This window comes from Panthera pardus, unplaced genomic scaffold, assembly GCF_024362965.1.
Source record: "Panthera pardus isolate Hobbes unplaced genomic scaffold, ASM2436296v1 HiC_scaffold_3, whole genome shotgun sequence".
In the NCBI taxonomy this organism is placed as follows: domain Eukaryota; kingdom Metazoa; phylum Chordata; class Mammalia; order Carnivora; family Felidae; genus Panthera; species Panthera pardus.
This window is the reverse complement of record NW_026526876.1, coordinates 56,329,669-56,348,057: the sequence shown is the minus strand read 5'-3', so window position 1 is coordinate 56,348,057 and position 18,389 is coordinate 56,329,669. Positions and strand designations below refer to the sequence as shown.

Below are 18,389 nucleotides of genomic sequence, written 5' to 3'. Positions count from 1 at the left end.
TAAGCAGGCGAGAAGGGAAGATGGATATTGGGTAGGAGCTAGAGAGCAGAGATCACGTATTAATTTCTCCCGAATTCTTAGAATCTGAGGGCTTTATAATTGTTTTGTGCTATTGCCTTGCATTTATCCTGTGCAAATACAGACCCTTTTACTTTTTCAAACCTAGTATCCTAGTGTACATGCTGTTATTTCCCATTTCACTTAATAAGATGATACCTACTATCCATATAATTTTTTTAAATTTACATCCAAGTTAGTTATTATAGTTCAACAGTGATTTCAGGGGTAGATTCCTTAATGCCCCTTACCTATTTGGCCCATCCCCCCTCCCACAACCCTTCCAGTAACCCTCTGTTTGTTCTCCATATTTGAAAGTCTCTTATGCTTTGTCCCCCTCCCTGTTTTTATATTATTTTTGCTTCCCTTCCCTTATGTTCATCTGTTTTGTCTCTTAAAGTCCTCATGTGAGTGAAGTCATATGATATTTGTCTTTCTCTGACTGATTTCACTTAGCATAATACCCTCCAGTTCCATCCACGTAGTTGCAAATGGCAAGATTTCATTCTTTCTGATTGCCGAGTAATACTCGAGTAATGTCGAGTAATATATAATTGTATATATATACCACATCTTCTTTATCCATTCATCCATCAGTGGACATTTGGGCTCTTTCCATACTTTGCCATATTGTTGATCACCATCCATATAATTTTAATGGCTACATAGTAGTCCGTCTTAGAGAAATACCATACTTTACTCAACTGGCTCCCCATAATTAATCATTTGGGTTGTTTTTAATATTTCACAATCATAAAGAACCCTGTGATTAATAACCTGTAACCTTATTTTTAGATACACTTATAATTAATTTCTGAGGACATAGTCTTGGGTTATGCTGGGTTAAAACCTCTGCCAACAAATAGAGCTTTCAAAACCAGTTACCAAACTGAATTCAGACAAGCTGTCCCAGGTGTACATACCCTCCAAGAGTTTCTCTTTTTTTTAAGATTTTATTTTATTTTTTAATTTTAAAAATGTTTTTATTTATTTTTGAGAGAGAGTGAGTGAGACAGCACGAGTAGGGTAGGGACAGAGAGAGAGGGAGACAGAATCCAAAGCAGGCTTCAGGCTCTGAGTTGTCAGCACAGAGCCCAACCCGGGACTTGAACCCATGAACTGCAAGATCATGACCTGAGCCAAAGTCGGACACCCAGCCGACTCAGCCACCCAGGCGTCCCTAAGATTTTATTTTTAAGTAATCTCTACATACAACGTGGGGTTCAAACTCACAACCCTGAGATCAAAAGTTGCACACTCCACCACCCAAGCCAGCCATGTACCCCCATACCCTCCACAAGTTTCTGAGGGTACCTGTTCCCTGGAAACTTTGGGTATTTTTTTTAACCTTGCTGATTTGATAAAAAAATAGCAACAATCACAACCCTCCCCCCCCAACACACACACACAAAATCAATTTTCTTTGATTACAGGGAGGTTAACATTTTATGTTTTATTTTTTAAAGTTTATGTATTTATTTTGAGAGAGAGAGAGAGAGAGAGAGAATGCAGGGAGGGGCAGAGAGAGAGAGAGAGAAGGAGAGAGAGAATCCCAAGCAGACTCCACACTGTCAGGGCAGAGCCCAATGCGGGGCTTGAACTCATGAACGGTGAGATCATGACCTGAGCCGAGATCAAGAGTCGGACTCTTAACCAACTGAACCACCCAGGCCCCCCTCCATCTTGTTTTTTCCTGTGTTTCAGAGTAAGTTGAAGACAGCAGTAATCTTCCCTGCAGCACTTAAACGTGGATATCATTAACTAGTGTTCAATATTTAGTGAAATATGTATATGTATTTGATGAAGGTGATGGAGGCGTCAACCTGTGTACCCCAAATCCCTGTCAAGACACAGAACATTTGTATCACCCCAGACAGTTCCCTGTGCCCCTTACAATCAACTGCTGTCCCTACCCCAACCCCAGAGGTAACTGCTATTTTCTGTTTGTTTTCAACCATAGATTACTTTTGTCTGTTCTAGAACATCATGTAAGTGTAAACATACAAGATGTGCTCCTTTGTGTCTGGATTCTTTCACTTATCATAATGCTTGTAAGAGTTATTTCTGTTGTTCTATGTATCAGTAGTTTGTCCCTTTTGATTGGTCCTTTATTGTAAGGATATATAAGGAATACCTATTTTTAAGGGGTGGGCAGAGCAAGAGGATTCCACCAAGGAGACTTAGAAAGAATAGTGAATGAAGGCAGTAGGAAAAGCACTCAGACAGAAGGTCAAGAAAATCATCTGGGTCAGTTATAAATAAGTTTGACTACATATAACATAAAAACTAAATAATAGTGGCTTACATAACAAGCATTTTTTTCTCCTCTCCTCTAAAAGAACTCTGGAGATAGACAGTCCTGGAGTGGTATGGCAGTTCATTGTGCCATCACCAGCCCAGGTTCCTGGCTTCGCACTCAGCTACCTTCAGTGCTGGCTTCTAGCCTCAATATCACCTCATGGTTTAATATGGCTGCTGGAGCTCCAGCCATCCCATCTGCTTTCCAAACTGGCAATAGAAGGAGGAAACATGGAGGGGAGGGGGGAATGGCATACCTTACAGCTAGACCAATCTTTCTTAGCAGCCTTCCTCAAGGTTTTACACATATCCACTTAACATCTCATTGGTTGGAACTTATTCACATGGCCCACACCACTAGAGAAAGTAGTATTTTAGCTAGCCACTGGGCACACTGCCACTCCAAATATAATGATATTTCTGTTACCAGGAGGGGAAATGGATATTGGCTGTTAGCAGCCTCCTCTGACTTTTCTCTTTTGAGACCTAGTGGCCAAGCCATGGTCAACTCAGCCTTTCTATCCATGGCCTCTCATAAACTGAAGCCTGTGCTTGGTAGTTTTCCATCCTCCTGAGTCCCCAGGACTCCTTCCTTCTCTGAGGGTGGGTTTCTTTTATATCCCTTTTCCTGGTAGGGGCTCTCCTGGGTCTCTGACTGACTTCCTGGGCTGTTAGCATTTTACAGAGGGTGGAACGAAAGGAAAAGCATCTAAGAACATTTGCAGAGAGCCCTGTATGCATTCTCTCCACTTCTGGGCCTCCCCCACTGCTATGGCTGGCACCTTCCCTCCCCACCTTGGTCAGCCTCCCCTGACAAGGAGAGCTGCGGAAGTAGATTTCTCTGGAAGGTCAGTGAAGCTCAAAGGGGAAAGGCTGGCATTTGGAGACAGACAGACTTGGGTTCAGATCCTTGCCGCAAATCTCTCTGAAACTCAGAGACGTCTGCAAACAGGGATGGTGAGAACAGCTGTATAGACGCGGCTGGGTTGAGAGGAGCAGGAGACGCGGGTCCGTGGCCACCACTTGATAAGGCTGAATCGTGCACACGTGAGGGAAGGCCACCAGAGACCTTCCCGCCTTGCCGTGACCCAGGCAACTCCAGACCGTGTGGTAGAGGCGAGCCTTACCACCCTCCCTGTTGTCCCTTCTGCCCCTTGGAAATAAATTGAGACTAACGGATCTGGTCCTGTGACCCCTGGAAACACAGATAAGTGTATAGGAGAGTCAGCACAGCCTGCTGGAATCTGAACTGTTGGCCGGGTCAGGGTTCACCATAGCTCGAACCCCTGACCATGACTCCAGACACTAATAGGAGAGCCTGGAGCCTCCTGGAGGAGACATGGCAGGTTAACGTGATGTTCCATTCCCTCCTCGTGCTTCTCCAAAGTGAGTAGGTCTCCCCAAACAGCCGGGCCCCCTCACAGTGCCAGACTTGGGCAGAATGGATGCTGTGGCTTCTCTTTCTCCCTCCTGCCCCATGGAAATAGCAGAGTCGGCTCACCGCCCGCCAACCTCACGCATAGGTCCTGTGTCCTCTGGTCAGTGAGCCCTATTTCCACGTGCATGGCACACACACATCACAGTGGCTCTTCACTTGCATGCCTGTTCTGGGGGAAAAAAAAATAGTTTATGTTCTCTGACAGCTTAATGGGCCGTCAGCACAGGGACTGGAGAGGAAGTCAGAGGGAGCAGGTGCAGCGAGGCTGGGGGAAGCTCTCGGCTGCCAAAGGGCCAGATTGGACTGAGTATAGCTGTGGCCAGACGCCCTGGTGACCTGTTGACACCATTCTCAGGCTGCCGGCTGCCCTGGGGCTGGTATTTTGTGACAGAAGAGGAGGAGCCAGGGCCCCGTGGAGAATTTGGCTCAAGCCTGGGACCTGAGAGGGACAGTGCATTCCTCTGCTCATTCATTCCCTCCACGCACATTTCCCTAGATCCTGCCGCGTGTCCGCCCGTGGGTTCTGGGCACACAGCAGTGACTGAGACACCCCGTTCCTGCCCCAGAGGTGCAGGGACAAATGGGCAAGTTAACAGAGGCACTAGAAGGCCACGTGCTGTGGTTCTGAGCTGGGACGCCAGGGAGGACATCCCGGAAGAAGTGAAATCAGAGCGGACGGTGGGACCAGGCCCAGCCAGGGGGTGAGGAGCCGTGAGAGGATCGCTTGTGCTGCTGCAGGAGAGACCCCGCCGGTGGAGCTTGGGGTCCTTTCTGAGGTGCTGCCCTATGCCCCCATGGGCCCGGCCCGCTGTTCCCGGGAGGGGTGTATGTGCGTGGGCTCTGCAGCCTGGTTGGTGCTGGCAGCACCAAGGGGGTTAACGGCAGCTCCACTTCCCTGCAGCCCTTTCTTCCCTCTTCTCCGAAGGGAGCCTCCATTGAAATTCTAGAAATAAGTGCCGGCTTTTGAGTCTGCTGTGAAACCATGTCCCTGCCAGGCCCCAGAGCCACCTTCTCGCCCACACTGTGCCAGCCTTGGGCTCCATCTTGTGCAGGGGCCTCGTTCAGAGGGGTGAGGACTCCCCGGGTGCAGTGCCTCAGCCCTCCGCCCCGAAACCTGCTCTACCCCCCACACCAGGCATCGGCTCGGTGTACAAATGGTACCCAAGGAGGAGGGGCTCAGGAAGTGACATCGCCTGGCCCGCCCCACCTCCTTATTCCCTATAAAAAGCAAAATGGTGACTCAGAGAGGAGAGTTGGAAGCGTCCTGCCTCCTGCTCCCACTGTGAATTTTTAGACTTGGAATTAGGCAGGAGGCAGAGGAAACAGCAGCTCGAAATCTGCGACTGACATGCTGTTTGGCGGGTGGCAACCGTGGAGCCGCTCCTCCCCTACTCCCAGCAGCCCCTGAACTGCAGCCCCAGGACCTGCTGGCGCTCCCCAGCCCCTCTCGAGGCCCGGGGCCCCCACGCAGCCCCCGCCCGGGCCTGGCCGTGCATGCCTCACGGGGGGGCATGGCAGCCGGGGGTCGCCGCAGGCGCCCACTGCGCTATCAGTCCCTGGCAGCCCTCGTGGAGGACTCTCAGTGGCCTTTCTTGTTCCTTGTCTCAGACTTCAGCTACGGGGCAGACGACTACGACGGAGAAGGGAATGAGGAGCAGAAGGGGCCCCCGGAGGGCTCGGAGACCATGCCGTACATCGATGAGTCGCCCACCATGTCGCCCCAGCTCAGTGCCCGTGGCCAAGGCGGCGGGGACAGCATCTCCCCCACCCCACCTGAGGGGCTGGCGCCTGGGGTAGGTGCACCTGCTTTTCCTTCTGGGGTGGGGAAGAGGGGGCTCTGGGGGACGGGGGAAGGCAGGCACGGGTGTTGTGGGCTAGGCCCTGCCTGGGACGCTACTGGGAGAGCAGGGCTGGGGAAATGTGGACCTGGCGGCCTTGTCACCTCATTCCAGTCCTGGGCCCCTCAGACTAGGCTCCGCACCACCACCTGCTGCTCTCTCTGCCGCCCCTGCACCTATCTCTGCCTCCTCTACCAGCCATCTGCTTCCCCTGCCTTCTGGACACCCTCACTTCCTCTCTCAGCTTTCTCTTCCAGCCCCTCTCTAGCAGGATGGGGCCTGGGGGAGGGAACAGGCCCTTCTCTCTGGGCCAGAGCAGCGCACATGGCCTGTGGGCTGTAAATGCACAGATGCCGGCTCAGCAAAGCGAGGCTGGTCTCCGTGCTCTCTGTGGGGTGGAGTGAGCTGCTTCCGTAGCATTCCCTGAAGATCAAGGGCCCCCCATGCTGCCCTCCTCTGTTGACTCTGGAAGGGAATCAGCCCTAATGGTGTCCCCCTCTCCTCTTGTCGGCTGATAGGAGCTCTGCTCCAAAGAGAAGCATATTAGAAGGAACATTAAGTATGTGCTTTGAGATGGGCCAGGAGGTTTGCAATCCTTGTGATTCATGCCATTCCTGGCCACAGGGACTGGCTGTGTCTGGGCCCAGCTTGTATGTGTGCACCTGAGACACATGAGCAAGTGAGGCAGAGGGGCTCCTGGGGGCTGTTTTTCTGGAGTTGGGGAGAATCAAAGCCCTTCCTCTATTTGGGGGGCTGGGGCATGGAGTGCCTGGTCCTGCTTGGTAAAGGGCTTGTCCAGATGCGTTCTGTGGGGGACCCCTTTCTTCCCTCCAGCAACCCCGAGGAGCAGTCACTCAGATGCTGTGAGATACTTGTTCCCCTCCCGAAGGGCCCAGCAATCCCCGCTCCACAGGAGGGCTGCCTGGACTCTACCATTTCTGGAGAACCCCCTGCTTCTTTCCCTCCCAGCCTCCTTGGCCACCTTCCACCCCTCCGCAGAGCTCTCACCCCCTCTTCACACACTGGGGTGGCTGTTATAGCCTTTGGCAACAAGGGCCTTGGCAACCGGCTTCCCACTTGAGGGAAGCCACATTGTTGCCATGGCAACAGAGGCTGAGGCAGAGCTTCGTGGCTGCCAGGCAGTGCAAGTTTGGAAATGGATGGTGGGGGCAGGTGGGAGGTGGAGGGGACGGGTGAGGTTCAGGACCCCCACAGCTGGCATTCTGGAGTGTTGCCCTGTCATCCTAAGGAAGGCGAGAGTCCACCATCTCGGACATGCAGGGCAGGATTTTTGCTAGTGATGGAGGGAGCATTCTGGGGCGTGAACTGAGGCCAACCAGAGGAAACAAGGCTAAAACTCTTGCTTCCCGTCTCTGCCTTCAGGTCTCTGACCAAACAGAGCTCAGAGGCCCCTTGGAGGACTCAGCTGTTACCCCACTGTGAGCAGGTGCAGGAAGATTCACTGTAGGACCCAACCCAGAGCCAAGAATGCTGGCTGAGAGTTGAGAACGTGTGGCCAAACAGAGCTGCTTGCTGACAAGCGAAGTGCCTCTGCCATTTTCATCCCCCTTCTCTGCCTCCCCCCGCCCCCCTGCCTTCCTCCTTGCTTCCTGCCTCGGGTCCTTCCCTCATCACGTGACCGCCTCGCCGGCATGCTTGCCCATCGATTTTTAGATTCCTTGGTGAAAGGTGCTGGTGGGTGCTTTTCCCAGTGAAACAGATCACAGGCACAGCGGGAGACCCCCCCTCGCCTGGAGCTCTGAGGTTTTGGGCCAGTGACTTTCCTCACTTTGTGGCTGCCCATTTTGTTTGGTGGCTCACGAGTGAGTAACTGGGTTTTTTTTGAGGACTTTGAAATCCAGAGATGCTACAGTGAGAACTGACTAAAGTGCTTGGGAACCCCGGAATTGATTTTTTTTACACCATTGGCTAGAAGTCATGCAAGGTAGGGGTGGGGAGCATTTATCCAACTTGGGGATACGGGTGAAGATTGCAGTCCGATGAACCTCCTTCCGGCCCACCTTCCTTCCTGGAGTTAGTTGCATTTCTGCCCTTTCCTCTGGGTCACTGGCCCCATCTAGTGGACTCTGCAAGTATTGCTGTTTACATCGGGGTGCCACAGAGAGTTGACACACCCCTTCCTGAGTACTCGGGCGCTATTTTGGTTTAAAAACAAAACAAAACAGAAAACCAAGGTTTTTGCTACTTGGCTCTGTTCATTTGGCCAGGCAGGTCTCCTCCCTGCCAGGCTTCCTGTTGGGGCCTTGGGAACCAAGGGGACTTTTGGACCAAGTCAGACGATTGTTCTAAGTATTCAGATGTCTGGCCTCTGGCAGCTGGGCATTTCACAGCCCTGTATGCAGCCAACTTGTGCTGGGAAGCCTAAGGTTTGGTCCTCCAGAGAACAGAACCAATGGGATGCCTATCTATATCTGTAGGGAGATTTATTTATTTTTTTAATGTTTGTTTATTTTTGAGAGAGAGACAGAGCATGAGTGGGGGAGGAGCAGAGACAGGGAGACACAGAATCCGAAGCGGGCTCCAGGCTCTGAGCTGTCAGCCCAGAGCCCGACGCGGGGCTCGCACCCACGAACCGTGAGATCATGACCTGAGCCGAAGTCGGACGCTTAACCGACTGAGCCACCCAGCCACCCTTGATTATGGAATTGGCACACTTCATTATGGAGGCCAAGAAGTACCAAGATCTGCAGTCAGCAAGCTGGACACCCAGGAATGATGTAATAGTTCCCGGTTGAGTCTGAAGGCCTAAGAACCAGCAGAGCCAAGTAGTGTGAGTTCTAGTCTGAAAGCCAGCAGGCTCGAGATCCAAGAAGGGCCAGTGTTTTAGTCTGAGGCTAAAGCCTGGAAGAGACTCGTGTCTCAGCTTGACTGGCAGGAAGAGTTCCCTTTTATTAGGCCTTTTTGTTCTACTTGGGTCTTCAGTTGATTAGATGAGGCCCACCACCCCCATCAGGGAGAGAAGCAGCTATACTCAGTTGCCTGATGCAAATGTTAATCTCACTCAGAAATGCCCTCATGACACACTCAGAATAACTTTGACCAAATGTCTGGGCCCAGGCAGGTTGTGACACATAAATGTAACAATCTTCACAGTCTCACTCGTGCAGCAGCCCAGAAACGGAAGGAACACGAGCTTTAGATAGGTGAACACCTGCTACTCTCTAGCTGTAAGGCCCTGGATAAGTGCCATGACCCCTCCGAGCCTCACTTTCCTCATCTTGAAATAGGACCAGCTGCCTGGATTGTTGGGGAGAGACTGGGATAGCTCAGGTGAAGCCCGCAGCGCTGGGTCTGGCTCACCGTGGGTGCTCAGCCCTTGGCGACTGGGACCCACAAGACTTTTCTCGCCTGTTTTTGGAGCCAAGACCATTGTAAGGACCTGGTCTAATGAATATTAGCTAGACAAGAACTGAATCTGCTTCTGCAACCTCCTTTCCTGCCAGGTATGGTGGCCCAGATTGGAGCCAGATCTCTGTGGTGTCCCAGTCTCCTCGCTCCCCAACCTGCCCCCTACAGCCTGGCTCTGCTGCTCTTGTCTTCGGTGTGCCCCAGCTGTGCAGCCCACTAGGCCTCGGGGGAAACCTCAAGCCTTGCCCTGCAGACCCTCCTCTTCCCTCAAGCCCAAGCTGAGCAGAGCCCCTTAGTAGGGCCAGGGCCTCACGTCACTGGTGGCTCGATTCGACCGACAGTGCCTGATTTCACCTTGGGAAGGCAGGGCAGGGACTCTTGATCTCAGCTGACAAGTTGGGGTACACGTTCCTCTGCCAGGACCATGGTCATACAGAAAAGCTTGCTCCCTGTAAGCCAGAGACTCCTCCTTCTGCCCCCTTGGGAGACATGGTAGAAAGTGGAAACAAGGCAGAGAAAAGATCTGGGTGTTGTCTCCGGGCTTCCGCTGCCTAGCTGTGTGACCTGAGGGATGCCACTCCCCCTGTCTGGCTCCAATCTACTCATCTGTAAAGGGAAGATACTGAGAATTTCCTCCCTCCTGACCGCCCACACCCGTCATGAGGTTTCTGTGAGACAGTGTCAGGCAGGGCGCTTTGCAAATTGTAGAGTCTGTACCCACGTTGGTGGGACTGCTCAATGTCAGACTTGTTCTGTAGTTCCGGGGGTATCCAGAGGCAGGTCAGAGGCATCTAATAAAAGGCCAGATGGAGGGGTTCAGACTTTAGCCAGCGGGAGAGTCCAGAGTAAGGGCGGGGGGCGTTGAAACGGTCACCGTTGTCCTTCCATCTCCCCCACCCACTTCTCCTCGTCACAGCTGCCTGGACTTGGCTGAGCCTTTTACGCAGGTTGTCTCATTCAGGGCCTGTGAAGTTGGTGCGGTAATCGTCATCTTACAGTTGAGGAAACAGGCTGGCAGAAGTGACATAATTCACCCAAGACTAGCCAGCGGGGCCAGAGATTTGTTGAAACTCAGGTCTCTTGGACACCACCTCCCTTGTGAAGTTTTACAGCCCGTCGCTGAGCCCTTTGCTCTTTGGGAAGAGTGCACCGTTCCTTGTGGGGCCGGTCGGCCCCGTGAGATCAGGAGCCCCGGTCCCTGATCATTTCCATGGCCCCCCTCCGCAGCTCCTGGCACCTGCTGTTTGTGGAACTGAACCGAGTAGTACCAAGTGGCCAAGGAGGAAGGACTCAGATGCAGTCTCAGGGCATGAAGTTCGGGAGATCTCTGCTCCCTCTTTCCTTCTTCAGTCCCTTCCGAAGGTTGGGTTTGGGGAGTTGAGGTTGCTTCCAGGTGAATGGAGGAGCCAGGTGGAGAGCCAGAGCATGTGAGATTGTGTCCCAGTCTGGTCCCTCTGGACATTGTTAGAGGCTTGGGTTGGGTGGGCTAGCGGCTGCCGTGGTCTTTACTCCTCTCAGGAGTTTCCATCTGCCAGTGGAATCAGAGACAGACTCTCCTCAAGTTTCCAGCGTCCTGTCTCAGCAGCCTTGCCCCCTACTTGTCCATTTCTGGATCTTTGGGCCCCACCGCTACCAGGTGGCGAGCTCGGAGCCCATGGGCTTCATTGCCTCCTAACTCCTCCCATTACTGGGTGAGCTCCCACCCCATTTGTAGATGAAGAAGCTAAGGTTCAGGGGGGTTCCCTGGCTTGTCTGGGTTGAGAAGGACGTGAGCAGGAAGTAGGGAGACATAGCGCCCTGGTTGCAACCTCAGCCCCCTCCACGGCAGGTCCTCTCTGGCCCGTGCCCTCTTCACACCTGGCTCGGATCTGGCCTTCTGTGGTTGACCACACCTGGCTGACCTGGAGCATCCCTGTAGCTCTCACAGCCTGTCTGCATCTGCCCCTCCCTGCCAGCCTGCTGGGATCAGAGTTCCGTGATGGATTTCACATCCACCCCTAACGCTTCTTCCAAAGGGACATTCAGTGAAGGGATGCTGATCTCCTGCAGGTCCCGGGCACTGTGGCTGTGAGGGTGAGCTCAGCCAGGACCATCCTCTGCACTTGAGGCCCTGGAGTCTCCAGGGGTGGGGCAGGGAGGCAGACTGACCTACATGTAATCACACCAACTGGGGTGAAATTGCGTGCGAACTAAGCGCCCTAGACGCCCCGCCCCTGAGAATGTGCTCTCACAAAAGTGAGCCACCCTGGGGCCAGAGGCAGGGGGTTTGTGCAGAAGGGCAGAGCACCTCCTCCAGGCCAGCAGGCTGGCTCTTGCCCCAGGGACTGTTTTCCATCACTGTCACCCAGTTTCTCCACTAGTGGGTGCCAGCGCTTTCTTTCACACGGATGATGCACTGGTGAGCATGCCACCCTCAGGGTTACCAACTGGGTGCTTCTGTCTGGAGGGTCTCAAGACCCCTCACCATCCTGCCCATGTGGCAAAAGGAAAAGAGCTCATAGAAACACTTCCAGAGGGGCTCCTGGGTGGCTTGGTCGGTTAAGCATCCAACTCTTGGTATTGGCTCAGGTCATGATCCCAGGGTCGTAGGATCGAGCCCCAGGTTGGACTTCGTGCTGAGCGTGGAGCCTGCTTGGGATTCTCTCTCTCTCTGTGTATCTCTCTCTCTTTCTCCCTCTGCCCCTCCCTCCCCCCATGCTCTCTCTCCCTCTCTAAATTAAAAAAAAAAGAAGAAGAAAAGAAAAAAGAAACACTTCCATAGCACTTACGAAATGCAGGCACTGGTTGTTACAGCACTTTCTAAGCATTAACTTATTTAGCCCTCTCCACGACCTCGTGAGCAAGGCACCATTATTGCCCTATTTCACAGATGTGGAAACTCAGGTGCAAAGAGGTTACACAACTCACTTAAGGTCCCACACCTGGTGAGTGGGAGGGTACTCGTCACAGCTGCTCTCTGCTTTCTCTCCAGAACATTGCCCTCTGCGCCTTTCTTTTACCTCTTTCTGGCTGTGTGGCTTTGGGCAACTTGCAGAGTCTTGGTACCCTCAGCTGAAAATGAGGATAAATACCTCCTGTCCGGAAGGGCTACCGCGAGGACCAAGTGACATAGTAACTGTGAGAACACCTCGTTCTGCCTGGGCTGCACAGAGGACCCGTTCCGGAGGTGATAGTTGAATTTGAATCTCTCTTGGGATGCGAACCCAGTTCTCCATGAGTCCCTGGCTCTGGCTGCCCTCAGACCCTCCTGTCCCTGCTCTAGTCCTAGCAGAGGGGGCTCAGCCCCCAGTGCCATTCTTGCCTGGTGAGGGCCCTTGTGGCGGGCACCGCTGTGGAGGATTCAGGGGGAAGAGAGGCACACAGAGGAGAGCCCAGGTGCTGGGAAGGAGGTTAGACTTGTCTTGGGCCATTTCTCACTTGGCTACAGTCTGCCTTCCCTTCTCCCTGGCCCCCACTGCAAGGGTGTTCCCCTTAAGCCCACCTTCCGGGACACCCCCCGCCCCCTGCCAGGGGTTTGTGAGCTAAGGAAGGAGAGAAGTGCTGGGAACTTGAGATAAAGCCACGCCTGGCCCACTCGGCGCCAGTGGGTGCTTACCCCTCCTCCCCTTCAACCTGTTTCCTTTGGTAGGACTGTTCCCTTTGGCCCTATGAGCCTCTTATCATATGACCAGTTTCCATAGGAACCATCCATCCAACCTCAACACCTTGATTTATCTTTTCGGGAGACCCTTTGCCTTGCCCTGTAAGCTTCAATTTCTACTCACCAAGTATTTTCTGAGCACCCACATTTTACAAGATATTGTGGGGAATTAGCATGAGCAGGGGTTGCCCCTAACCCCTCTCATACACACACACACACACACACACACACACACACACACACACACACACACTCTATTTCAAGGCTATCTGTGCAACAGCCTTGAAAGATGTACAGCGTCCCAAGGGAGGAGTCATGTGACCTCAGGTGGGGCAATCAGGGTGGGGAGCATGTAGGAGGCAGCCTCATAGGTAGTGTTCTGCCTGGGCATTGGTCAGGAGGGCGTTCTAGATAAAGAGGGCTGTGTAAGTTCTGGAATGTGGGAAAATCTCTGGAGATTTGAGAAAAGGAGAATGGTCTGGTGTGGCTGGGCATCGGGTTCATTGGAAGAGGTGGGGAGTGAGGCTGAGAGTGAGCTAGGGCTCCCCACTTCTGTGCTCCCCACACCCCACCACCACTGCCAAAAAAAAAGGATAGCTGGTGGCTAATAAGGGCTGACACTTGCCAGGCATTGCCCTACATGGACTAGTCCTCACTGCAACCCTAGAATTGGTGCTATGATTATCCCCATTTTACAGATGAGGAAACTGAGGCCCAGGGTGTTTGAATGACTTGCCCAGGGTCACACCAACGTCAAGAAGCAGAGGGAGGATTCATATCCAGAATCTAGGGAAGTTCTTTTTGGTTTTGTTTTTGTTTTACTGTATAAATAGTGTCAGTATGGGCTTAGACCCAACATTTGCTTTATATTAAAACCCTATATATGATTATTGGAGTGACTTCTATAACAGAGAAGGGAAGGCAGAATGGGGAGCACAATTATCAGGAAGATGATGAATCTGCTTCCATCTATGGCTGTAGCTGACTCTGTCTGCTCCTGGCACTGGCCCCCTGGGGTCAGTTCTTATTGGCCCCACTGAGCTCCAGCAAATCTGGTGGGGCTTGAGCCTGGGATAGTCAGAGAGGAGGAGGAAGGGGCTTCAAGCCCAGGACAGGCCTGGAGGTGGGAATGTGCCTGGCCTTTCAGAGGGTGTTGTCAACACTTGGATTGGTTGAATCACCAGCAAGGGCCCCACTGCCCTTGTTTGGGCTGATTTGGTGGCTTCCTGCTGGGCACGGAGTGAGCAATGTTTTAGAAAGAATAATCTGATGTCAGTGGGAGGGATGACCATTGAACAATGGTCCTGTCATTCCCTGCTTAAAACTCTTCGATGCCCTTCCCTCTCTCCTTTTGGTAAAATCCAACCCTTAGCAATGCTGCCAAGACCCTGCCTGATCTGACCACTTGACTGCTGCCTACTTCTGCAGCCTCTTGACCAACCCCCCAACTAGAATGTGAGCTCCAAGATGGAGGTTTGCCCATTTCATAACCAAATGCTTGCTCGTTGAAAACGCTAGTGCCTAGAACTGTGCCTGGCACATAATAGATGCTCAGTAAACATCAGTTGGCTTATTGAATGAACACTCGCCACCCAACTGAATTCATTTCATTGTGCCTCCTCCAGTCCTGTCTGCCCTCCCCCGACACCCCCACTGGCATGGCTAGCCCCTGTTCATTTTCGAGTATGAGTTTCAAGGTGACCTCCCGCAGAGAACCTTCTAGGACTCCCCCTTGGTGGCATCAGCTGTCTTGTGCTCTCTGTGAGGTGGAGAGAGCTGCCACTCACTCTACTTTCCCAGCCGGAGCAGTTACCACACTTCTTTTTTTAACTTCTTTATTTTCCCTGATTACCTCACTGAAAACCCAGACTTTACAGAAATATGTAATGTAGAAAGTGAAAGCCTCCAAGTGCCATCCTCCAGACAAAACTTCTGTTAAAAGTCGGTTGTGTACTTCTCCTTATTTTACCATGTGACATGACTGCATGCACAGTCCACTTGACACACTTAGCCGTCCCCTTCTGCCGGACATTTGGGTGTTTCTGGCCTTGGGCTGCAGTGAATGTCATTGTACACGGATCTTCGTGCCCTCTTAGAAATGTTTTTGCAGAAAAAGCCCTTAAAGTGGAGTTGCTGCGTCAGAGGGTGTGAACGTTTAACATCACAATAGACATTTCCGTGTTCTCCTTCCTGGGAGAGTTGTACCTCAGCCCCATAGTTCTGAGATTGTGCCCCGCTCCTGGCACTGCTGTGGCTCACAGCGGTCAATCTGTCCCCGAGCCCGTCAGCTCCATGGCGGTAGACGTAGTGTCCCGTTCATGGGTGTGATATGAATGCCCAGTGCACAGCAGGCAGTTGATAGATACTTATTGACTTAGTGGCTATGAGAATGAGGGATGGAGTATGAGTGTAAGGGAAGGCCATGGGGTTTGGGGAGAGGAGCCTATCGGTGGCTTTGAGAGCGTGGGCTTGACAAATGTCAGAAATCTCAATCAGTGCTCCTTGCCCTCCACAGCGTGGTTCCAGCCACACCTCCAAGTTCACCTCCTGCCCCTTTTCTATTCTCTTCTCCATCTGTGTTTGCTTACAAAAAGTTCTCCTTTTTGGCCTTCCTCCCTTTGCCTGCAAACTCTTCCCCTTTTCTTTTTTTAAATTTTTTTAATGTTTATGTATTTTTGAGAGAGAGAGAGAGAGAAACAGCATGCATGGGGGAGGGGTAGAGAGAGAGGGAGACACAGAATCCTAAGCAGGGAATCCTAAGCTGTCAGCACAGAGCCTGACGCAGGGCTCGAACCCACAAGCTGTGAGATCAAGACCTGAGCTGAAGTTGGTCGCTCAAACTGAGCCACCCAGGCACCACCTCTTTCCCAACTCTTTCCAGATGCTGCTTAGAAGCCACTCTCCTGTGAAGCTTTTCCTCTGAGGCAGGAATCTGCCTTTGTCCTATGTCCCCACTGTGTTGATCACTGAGACACTGTCTCTTTTGTTCCTATGTCCTTCACTTCCTATAGGTTGAGAGCACTCTAAAGGCTGTGTCTCCCAGATTTGTGTTTGTAATGCCAAGCTTTCTCTGGGTATGAAGGAACAAACAAGGGAGCAGATAGATGGACAGGCAAGATCAGGACTCAAAATGGAATATTATTCTGGTTGTGCAGGGGTGAGATGCTGCAAACTTTGGTAGGGTGGTGGCTTTAAGAAAAGGAAAAAAAAAAAAGGAAGAACGAAGGGGACTCAGTAAAAGGGATGTGGGGCCTGAGGGAAGGAAGAGTCGCAAGATGATGGCCCTGCCGACAGAAGTGGAGAAGCCAGAAGGGGAAGCTGGCATGGGGGTGGGAGTCGTTTGGTCTGGGTATGTGGAGTTAACGGGCTGTTGGTGGGACTTCCCAGTGAGGAGACCCAGCTGCCAGCATAGATGTCATGCTTGGAGCTGAGCAAGGTGCTGGGTTACAAATGGTGATGGGCTGCCTTTGGCCTGGAAGTAAGAAGGGAAGACTTCTTTAATGGTGGAGAGCAGTGGGCTGGGGCCGGGATCCTGAATGGGTGACTCCATGCTGACAGGAGGCAGAAGTAAGGAGAGCCAGCCTAAAGCAGAGCGGTCAGAGCAGCACCAGCATGCTTACAGGAGCTGAGGGATTTGAGAAAGGCCAGACTGCAGAGGCCAAGGAGTGGGAGAGGGAGGCCTCCGACTTTGGGATACGGCAGTTTAGGGACCTTTGGAGCAGGCTGCTTCTCTGGAGAGGAGGAACGGGAGCCAGGCTGAAGCAGCGGAGTGTGGAGGATGCTGGGAGGAAGCTCAGGTCCAGGGCTGGCTCAGGGCATTTGTAGGGGAAAGGGAGGGGGCATTGCTGGGACTTGTGAGTCACTTCCCCCCCAGGGGGAGGGCTGAGGGCCTCTGAGTGGTGTCTGTATGCCCGATGGAGATGGAAGGGCATTCTAGTTACTCACGGGAATTTCCAGCCAGCTGGGGTGGGGTGGAGCAGAGATGCCTTGGATGTTTAGGGAGCAGCTTCTGAGAGGTTTCAGGGTTTGGGGAAGAAGCGGGTGTTGATCTGGCTCTGCTGGTTAGGGGCATGGGGAGTGAAGTCAGGAATACTCCAGGAGACTTCGGAAGGTGCTTCCCCGATTGGGTGGGGGAAGGGACACCAGAGGAGCCCTTGGGCTTTTAGGCCCTTCTTCCATTCCACCTGTATGTCTGACCAGTGGGTCGGTCCTGCCATGCACTTGAAGCTTGCGGGGTGCAAGGCAGAAACTGTGGCATAGAGCCGCGGGCTGGCACACTTGTGCTCTGGGGAATGCCAGGCCTAGTTGTTCCCAAGCACTGGGAACAGCCTCGCCCGCCCAAACCAAATGAGGAATTGTGGCTGAAAGGGCCCTTCAGATGTGTTCTGGCTATTTATAACCCAGCCAGGGCAGGGACAGGGAAAAACCAGGGACTGAGGGAGGGGGCGGGCTGTAAGGTGGGGTGTGCCTGTCAGTCCTGAGGCCCCAAAGAGCCTACCCCAAATCCCTCAGTCTCTATTTCAGCTTTGGTGACAGGGAGGAGCCTATCAGTGGTGAGGACAGCTTCTCTGCTCTAGCAAATGGCACAAGCCCCATCTTGAGCTCAGAGCTTCCACAGACTTCTTTGGGGATTTGGGATTAGAAACTGTTTCCATTCTTCTCCTTTTCCCTCCTCTCCCCTCAACTCTCCATCCAGCTTGGAGGCTCAGCCGGGGGCCCTGTTCTCAGCTGAGGTGCCCAGTGGAAAGGAGAGGTAATGACAAGATGATGCACAGTTGACATTCCTTTGGAACTCATTTCCCAAGAGTTTGACCCTTCCCCGCCAAGGCCATTACCACCTGACAGGGGATATGACACGTGCATAAGGAGGCTGGTGGTAGATACGCGTACTGATGGACAGCTCCAACACTGCATCATTGAGAGCATGTGTATGAGGAGAAAGCCAAGGGAATCCCTGGCTGGAGACACTGTTGGGGGGCTGGTGGGAGGTTGAGGGGGTTGGCTTGAGTGGGTATGAAGCTTCAGGGCTCACCACCCAGAGTCCTGAATTTTCACTTGATCTACCTGGGTGGTGGCACCTATGATGCAGGTTTACAAAGGTAAGTGGTGTGTTGGTAGTATGTGAAGCTGAACTGGATTCCAAGATGCCAGATCCAATGAGGAAACGGGGCAGAGGGGATATTCGGGGAACACCACCACCCTGTCCCCTACACCTACAGAGCTCTCAACTTCCCTTAGAGAAACAACCAGCTGCGAGAAGGCAGCAACCTTGTCTTGGGCCTAATTCAGTTCACGGATGTGTTTCATTTAGAGCGCACCATGTTTTGTTTTAATGTAATTCATCTGCCATCCTTTTAAAATTGAGAGATATCAGGGCGCCTGCGTGGTTCGGTCGGTTAAACGTCTGACTTCGGCTCAGGTCATGATCTCATGGCTTGTGAGTTCAAGCCCCGCGACAGGCTCTGTGCTGACAGCTCAGAGCCTGGGGCCTGTTTCCGATTCTGTGTCTCCCTCTCTTTCTCTGCCGCTCCCCTGCTCATGCTCTGTGTGTCGCTCTCTCAAAAAATAAACGTTAAAAAAATTTTTTTTTTAATAAAATTGAGAGATATCACCTAGGACTCCAAATTTCCAGGTTCTCTAGAACAATCTGAGATGGGGCGACCTGAAGCCTGCGTTGCCCCTAGCAGCCATGAACTGGAGCTGAGTGGTGGTTTTTTCACCCAGCTCCTACCTGGCGCACTTCACTGCT

At 52.5% G+C, this 18,389-nt stretch overlaps 1 protein-coding gene across 3 annotated transcripts in view; it reads left to right on the top strand.

The window, feature by feature from the left end:
* Positions 1 to 18,389, top strand: part of ABR (ABR activator of RhoGEF and GTPase) — a 182,699-nt gene that overhangs the window by 81,778 nt on the left and 82,532 nt on the right. For all 3 annotated transcript variants that reach the window (XM_019429659.2, XM_053892858.1, XM_019429661.2), the window contains exon 2: positions 5,402 to 5,586. In XM_019429659.2, the coding sequence (XP_019285204.1) occupies positions 5,402 to 5,586 (185 nt within the window). The remainder of the gene's footprint in view (positions 1 to 5,401; positions 5,587 to 18,389) is intronic.